Source organism: Olea europaea, chromosome 6 (genome assembly GCF_002742605.1).
Source record: "Olea europaea var. sylvestris chromosome 6, O_europaea_v1, whole genome shotgun sequence".
NCBI lineage: Eukaryota > Viridiplantae > Streptophyta > Magnoliopsida > Lamiales > Oleaceae > Olea > Olea europaea.
In genome coordinates this window covers 10722085-10730585 of record NC_036242.1, presented here as the reverse complement: position 1 = coordinate 10730585, position 8501 = coordinate 10722085, and the positions used below count along the sequence as shown (strand labels likewise).

Here is an 8501-nt window from a genome sequence, read left to right as displayed (position 1 = left end):
GAAATTCTTCTTTTAAAAGTGATTGTAATACGATGTGGAACTAGAGATGTCAAACGGCGAGCCAGAGCCGAGCAGGGGGCTCAATCCCACGAGCCCATGAGCAAAAGTTCAAAAATGTGCAAATTTACAAAAAAAAGTTTAAAAAAATCACGAGCTCGCGAGCAGCTCATGGGCTTGGCTGGCCACGAGCCCAAGCCAATGTCGTGGGTTAAAGGGTCGAGCTAAGCCCATCCCTACGTGGAACGCATATGCAAATTAATATAGATTTAATCTATCGTTGAAAATGAGTTTAAGAATACATTTTTCATATATAAAACGTAATGTGTGTTATGTTATTATCAATGTTTATTGGTAACATATTTAAAGTTCAAGTGTGTAACATAATTGAATATCATATTCATATTTTGACTTATTGACACAATATAGATAAAATCAATGTTGAAATAAAATTGTATCAATAATATTTAAGTCCTAGTAAGAAAATAATAAATTTGGAAACTTCTATAAATTAATAATGTTAATCTAACATTAAATTAAATTTGAACACATTTTACTACCAAGGGCACATAAAATCAATTTCTAACAAATATGAGTTGAATTTATTTTTTCTCACATAGTCAAAAATATTGGGCACTTTTGGCTCTTAAAAAATGCCACTTCCTCTTATAACTTCAATCACTACATGATACCTCGAAGCTAGTCCATTAAACCAAAGCTATAAATATCCAACATTAAAAGTCGACAACAAAAGTTATTTTCTACCTATGCTTATCAAATAACATATTTACCAACAAATCAAGTTCATTAAAACTTCGACGTGTGATGACAAACTAGATGTGCATCCATGTGTGTAAGAGGGATATTTGATTTTATGAAAATATTGGACTCGTAATTAAATGTAGGACTCTATTCTTATCATATAGGTTACTATTGTTTTAGTGATATTGTACAACCCATGAGTGAGCTTTAGATATTTTTCGTGAGAAAGAGTAGTGGGTGGGTTTAGGTTACTATTGTTTTAGTGATATTGTACAACCCATGAGCGAGCTTTAGATATTTTTCGTGGGAAAGAGTAGTCGGAAGAAAAACCCATCAACCATATGGGTCGTCACATTTATACTCAACGGTGAATGTGAAAACTTATTTTCGACTAAAAAATTTGAAACATCAATTGCCTCGTCCACTTATCCACTAACACAACTAAAGGCATCTCTATAATCACAGACAACATCGTTAAGGGTTTGTTCGGTAGTGATTATGAGTATTGATTTTTTGATCTTTAGAGTAAAAAGTGGGTCCCACCTATGAATGAAGAAGTCAAAAATGACAGTTGAAATAATAAAATAACAATAAAAAAATCAATTGTTTGAGTGAAAAATTGCTACTAAATGGGAGCTAAATTTGTTTTGCTATAACAACAATTATGCATCAATTACAAATTAGCAGTGTATGAAATAAAATTCAAGTTTACCAGATGATCATGAAAAGAACATGGCGGTTCATTTTTTATTTTTTTTAAATATATATTTTTAGAGTTTACAAAATCGATTTTGTAACTCTGGGCTCTGATAGTAACAACCCAAAACATAGATATCTTGATTTGGAAATATTATCATTTAGCCATTGTTTAAGCCACATTATTTTCGTAAAAATGTATTTTTGAATAGTGTATTGATGAAAAATGTGTGGTTAAAAAATAAGGAAATGTTTTGATTTTACGTGTAATAATATTTTATTAAAAAATGTATGATTGAAATGATGTCAAATCACTTTTAAGAATGCATTTTTTTCTTAAAGAATGTAGGTCAAATAGGACCTTAATTTTCTCTTAAAATCATAAATGTGGAAAGAAGGTTTAATTTTTGTTTAACTTAATAAACACCAATAACTTATTATTTTAAAATAATTTCTGTTTAATAAATATAGAACAATTAAATTGAATGTTCAGTTTAATTGAGAAAAAAAAGAATTTAACATTTAAATACGATAATACTGAGTCCGTGTCACACGAAGTTGTCATTTCAAATCATCTGGACGTCATCTGAAAATGAAGAGCGATAACGCGAAATGAGCTAACGCTTAATAAGCAAATCTCATGCATATAATGTATACTTATGATATGCATATGAATTACATTAAAAAAAATGTTATTTGCAATTACCCTATGTGTCAAACATGTGGCGGTTAGTGATTTGATATATTAATATGATACTTTTTTATTACCTTATGTAACAAATTACTAACCGCCACATATATGTCACGTAGAACAATTGAGGTAGCGAACGACTATAAATAACATTATTCATAAAAAAAAAAAAAATCCACCTCTTAATGTGTTCACTTTTATTTTATTTCTTTAAAAATCTCAACATTGATATCGTGAGCTCATATGTTGTATCTCTTGGTCGATTAGAATGCAGTAGGCCATGTTATTTGGAAGCCGATCAAATCTACTGATAGTATCATAAAACGGTTAACATTAACATTGAACATTGGTAAGGTACGATAGCCCCTCATGCCCCATTTCCCACACACACCTTCATGACATAGACATACTGCTCAATTGGTACCAAAATTCAATTTAAGTCATCCTTAAAAGAAATGTCAAATGTTCAAATCCTAGAGACGTTAGCGAACAACAAGTAAGTTAACTGTTTGAACATAGAGTTTAGATCCTTAAAAAAAATGCAAATTTTTTATAATGTCTCAACCTCCATGCTCAAGTTATTAATTTACTTACTGTTTGCTTGGGAGAGCTTAAACCCATCCACTCTTCACGAATTTTTTTCAAGTTCCCAAGATTCGAACATATGACTTCCTCTTAAAAGAGACTTAAGTTGAATCATAATATCAATTAGACAAGTACAGAGGCTAGGTCGTTACCTCGTCCAATTTCGCAATTACTGTATTTTCCAAGGGCTAGTTTCTTTTGTTCTTGATTAGGTGATTATAAGCTAATGAGTGAGACTCAAATCCAAACATGCGTCACCCCACATTGTTTCTTATGATACCTCCACCAGCTCCTAGTTGAGATTACTTAAAGCACCCTTCTGTGTTGAATTTAGCCCATGTGCGGTTGTGAATGCATTTTTCTTTTCCTTTTAGTTCAAGAAAAGGCAAGAAAGCCTTAACAATTCCTCTGGTCATTTTTAAGATGACATGAAGTATTCATGCTGTTTTTGGTTGTTCTAACGAGCTACAGCTGATGTAATGGCTCGAGATGCCCGTGTCATACTGTTCTTGAGGGCTTGCTCGCATCCGGTCATTTAACATATAAGGAAGGAAAGTTTGGAGTTAAAAAGAGGAATTGCCCACAGCTTCAACAGGAAAACACAAGTCAAAAGTAAACAACTTTTAAGCAAATAAATTGTTCCTTGCTTACTTGACAACAGTGTTAACACAACTGAAACATACATACCAGTATGCATTAGTGTCATTTAACAAGTGTTCAGAATTAGGAACCCTAATTCTATATCACTGAAAGCAAAAAAAAACTGCAGAAAGAAATTAGACACATAAGAATACCCAAAATTTATATTTTTTGTCCCAATGTGAGACTACAACTTCTTTCGTCATTGCAATAATTTACTATGATGAAAATAGTTCCTAATTCTATATCACTGAAAGCAACAAAACCACAAAAAGAAATTAGACACATAAGAATACACAAAGTTTATATCTTTTTGTCCCAATGTGATACTACAACTTCTTTCGTCGTTGCAATAATTTACTATGATGAAAATAAGTTTATAGAAAAGAAAAATTGCAAACTGTATTTTGTCTAACCTGTGTCTTTCATTTCATGATTATGTTATATAAATCCGAATGATGACCCCCTATTCTTTAGAAAAATTTGGGGAAAAACGATCTTACAAGTATGTAATTCCTAAACTATCAGCCCCCTTTCCAAACCCACCAGCGACGTCATCGCAATGGTCGATTTGCGTACGGGCTCCGAGTAATGACAACATATAGGCTACACAACTTAACAAGAAGAAGTGTAAGAAGTAACGCGACGATACCAGTACCCATAAATTGCATCCTCTCTTTGACTTTCCTATTGATAATTGATCTTCAACAATATAAAGACATAGTGCAGAAATGAACTTAATACTGTCATCAATGGAACAAATACCCAATTAAGACAGTATCACATGTAGACCATAAAACAATAGACAGAGCAATAATTTACTTCCAAAGGCAGTGTAACATCCACGGAAAGTAAAATAGCACGAAAATTTTAACTATTATACGGTAAATTATATCCTACTAATATTTGTCTGAATTCGGTTTTTAGTCTCACGTCTAAGAGAAATTCAAGGTTACCACTGGTACTATCATCAAAGCTTGACCTCAACATCGACACCGGCAGGAAGGTCAAGCTGCATCAGTGAATCTATTGTTTGGCCAGTTGGATAAAGAATGTCAATAAGGCGCTGATGAGTTCTAATTTCGAAATGGAACCTGGCATCTTTGTGCACATGTGGAGATTTGAGAACACAATATATCCTCTTCTTGGTAGGTTATGGTACTGGACCCATGGTCTTTGCATTTCTTGTCTTTGCAGCATCCAGAATCTGCTTGCACGAGTCTTCTATCAAAGGAACCCAGTATGACCTCAGTTTTATTCTAATCTTCTGCTTAGGCGTCATCTGAGAACCAAAATGTCCTCTCCAGATTATTAAAATTAAAGCATATAAAATTGGAGGGTATAAGAATTTTACTTTAAATAAGAAAGACAATTTCTCAAATTGAGCAACAGGTTCAGTACTGTTTATGTAACACAAGGGAGCAGCATTGTCAGTGATAGCTAGACATCTAAGGTTAAAGAAGTGAATTTAGAAATTTGCTATGTTCTGTGGCTTAATATACATAGTAAACAGGTTGATTTTATTGATTTAATAATAGGAAAGACTAAATGAAATTCACTTAGCTGCTTCTTTGTTTTCCTTAGGATGTTAATGCCGCTCAAAATTTATTTAAGAAAAATACAATGATATTCCCTACGAGACTGTAAAATATCATAAAACTGTCACGAAGATATCTTTTGCTTCTGCTTATTGTAGAATCGATTTTTCCTCGACCAGACAAAACACTTTTAGAAAACTATTCAAACATGTTCAAAAGCAATTTATTAGTATCAGAATTGCTTTTGGCTTTTCAAAAGCCCATCTAAATGGGCCCGAAAGGTTCTCCTGCAATGTAATATAAAAAGATCATGTGAAACCAAATTCCTATAGCATTCTTCGCCCTGAATACTGATTGATTCAGTACTAGATATGAACATGTTAAGGCAAATACATTGACATCAATGAAAAGTGACAGTGTTTTAATTGGAGCCATTGCATTTCATAACTCCATTCTTTCTCTACTGGTCTACCACATAGTAATTAGGATAAAGTAGATAATTACAGCAGCAATTGATACGCAATGTCACTCAACAACTAATTAATCGTACTACTATAATATAAGCAAAAGCAATATTAATAAACAAATACAAAGAACATAGCTCGCAGATGAATAAGAAGAAAAGAGAAGTTACCAACACTCAGCACTGAAAAGGAAGGAGCCTCGTCCTAAGAACCCGCAAAACCCACAAAGAAAATCCTTTCAATAATGTGAAAAGTGCATAATTATCAAACAAAATTATAACGGCCTCGACAACAAAACAAACCTGAGAAGCAGCATTGGATTCCAAAACTTCAGGAACAGCAAAAGTTCTGGAAGGGGAAACTCGATAGGGTTTCAGGGCATGTAACTTTGAGGTAATTGAGAAGGCAAAGAGAGAACAGGGTGGAAATAATAATAAGCATTTCTTATGGAACATTTTTTAATTTACAAATATACAATTATTGAAGATGATTATTGCACGTGCAGTCCTCCATGTTTAAGTGTGTAGTATCTTGTCACCAAACTTTCATCCTATGGATGGAACTCTATTGTTCTAAATTCCTGAAACGAAAAAGAATATATAGAAAGAAAACCCAACTTCTGAATTCCGCTTCAAATCTTATTTTTTATTTTAATTTTATGTTCTTAAATTGAAATTGAATTAAAAAAATAAATAAAAAGTAAAATCGGATGGCTTCTAATTTGCTTCTTGTGATGACCGCATTAGCAATTTCTTTAGTATTGTCTTACATGTCTATGAATTCCTTTAGGCACACTAACGGAATTTAAAGAGAGTACCGTGATTTCTTTTGAATTTAAAGTTCAGTGACTTGATTGCTTGAAATTGAAGTTCAGAGACCCTATTGCAATAAGGGTGAAAGTTCAATGACCTCCATTCTAAATATCAATATCACAGTAACTAACTGAAATTAACCGTGTTTGATTTAAATATTACATATCACTCGTGTTTACATGTACTCAAGAAACATCAAAGGAAGCTTAAGTATCCCAAATCATTACGACAGCAATCACGCCGATACCGAACAACACGGCCATAAATTTATGGTGTGGCGTATCGACTGAAACCGATTTTTGAGGCTTATAACCCTTTGACAGTAAATGGTTAATCGACACATAGATGAAAACTCCACAAGCCAGACCCATAGATATCGCGTAAATCCAGTCTGCAACAGCTCCCTGCGTCGTTGCATCTATTATAATTCCAATGGCAACGCCGATAGGACTTGATATGGCGAATGCAAAAGCATAAGCTACACAAGATAATAGGGGACGATCCGGAATCATTCTAAGAAGAGCTATCCCCATTGCAACTGCGGCGAATATCTTGTGTAGACAGACGGTCCAAAGGGCTCGCCAAGCATCTGCCTTTGTCTCGGCTACTCCAATCGCAATGCCCTCAAACACCGAATGAAAGCATAGTGCAAAAATTAACAAGATGCTATCTCCGAGTGAAGTAGCAATCGTGAGGGAATGTTTAGCTAGATTTTCATCGGTACCGGTCTCGACCTAATATAGGATTGCAGAAAAAATGTTATCAAAATCCATCAAGAACACCATTGAGGAATTTGTGTGTAGGTTCTGCTGACTAACCTGCAACTGCGAGTGCGAAGGTATTCCGTTAACGGAGCCTTTTTTGTTGCGAGAACCTGCAGTGGTAAAGAAATATAGATAAAACATCCGTTGTCGGATTATGTAAAGCTATACATTGCTCTTACTCGAGCTTGATTCGTAAAATCAAGGGAAACCAATCTAAGATCTTATGGTCTTCTAATTCTTAGTAACGGAAATTGAATTTGTCTCTGTTTTAATTGTCACACTTAGAATCTTCTTGAAAGGAAAACATTAAGTAGCCAACAACCTTGCCGTAAAGCATAAATTTCGTGATGTGGGACACTTTCTATTAGCTCAAAAGCCAATCAAATTCTTCTCGTATCTACGTTTGTTGGGGAAATTGGAGCCCTTTTGGTAAAGCTTTTGATTTTGCTTAGGCCAACTTCATGTAATAGCTCTTTTAACCAAAATAAGCACTTCCAAAAAATTTATTAAGATATGTGGAAAAGGCACACAAAATCAGTTTCTCAGTGTTAGAAGCATCTTTTAATTTTTCAAAAACCTGTCAAATGGGGCCTAATTATGCATTTTTCCAAAGTCCCTCTTACTGTTCTATAAAACAAAATTTAGCATAGACAATCAAGTTTCTTTGATGAATCCAATGCATATGCTTCACAATTCTATACAAACAGAGGGAAAAAATGATTTACCTTGGATCTGAGGATCAGAATTGTTCTTCTGTTTCCCATAAACATAAGAAATAACAGAATCAGCCAACATAGTTAGCAAATATCCAGCACTCGCCAACATATATGCAAATGGGTATTCTTTTTCAGTCAAGTCCCCAAATGTCTCATTAGAATCACTCAAGAAATGCATCAAAGCAGTCCCCAGAAAAACCCCACCAGCGAATTGCGTCCCAGTTACCAAAAAACCCTCGTTCCACTTCATGAAGTAAGGCGAAATTCCCCCTACAAAAGTCCCAACAAACACCAGTATCAGGCACCATATTTTCACCAGAATCAGAGACCTAGATCTCAAGTTGGGCTTCTCCGATGGCGAATCTGAATCGGAATCGGAATCTCCGCCGTGTGCGGAGGCGGAGACAACGAGGAAGAGTAGAGTGAAGACGAGAATCAGAATATACCGAGCCATTTTTCCAGGGAATTGAAACATATATTCTTGTCACATACGAGTCTCGAGACTTAAGGTTCAAGAAATTTGGGATAATTATTGTACTACTCACAGTCCATGTGGGCAAAGTGTGTGTACTACGAGTCAGAGAGAGACAAAACATGGAAATTTCCCATGAGAAAGTACATACAATTTTGGGTGTGACAGTTAATGAACAAATAATAACGTTCATATTAGGTTTTTTGTATGGATCAAAATTCACGTATATACCAGAATTTTCACGAAAAATAGATATTTTTGAATTTTTAGAATTGGGCCTATCACAGACAAAAGGGTCTGAAACTTGAAATTATAAGTACTCTTTTTGAACTATCATAGGCGTGTTTGAGAGTTATTTTTATATA

The 8501-nt window shown here is 34.2% G+C and overlaps 1 protein-coding gene and 1 pseudogene across 1 annotated transcript; both read right to left on the bottom strand.

Annotated features, from left to right (window-relative positions):
• Positions 1–4028: 4028 nt before the first annotated feature.
• Positions 4029–5809, bottom strand: LOC111395830 (annotated as a pseudogene).
• A 445-nt stretch (positions 5810–6254) lies between these two features.
• On the bottom strand, positions 6255–8259 carry LOC111395829 (zinc transporter 11-like). Its single transcript, XM_023022009.1, has 3 exons — positions 7674–8259; positions 7003–7058; positions 6255–6918 (listed from the first exon to the last, which is right to left on the bottom strand). The coding sequence occupies exons 1-3, from the start codon at positions 8137–8139 to the stop codon at positions 6391–6393; spliced, it is 1050 nt and encodes a 349-aa protein (XP_022877777.1). The 5' UTR covers positions 8140–8259; the 3' UTR covers positions 6255–6390.
• Between the last annotated feature and the right edge of the window lie 242 nt (positions 8260–8501).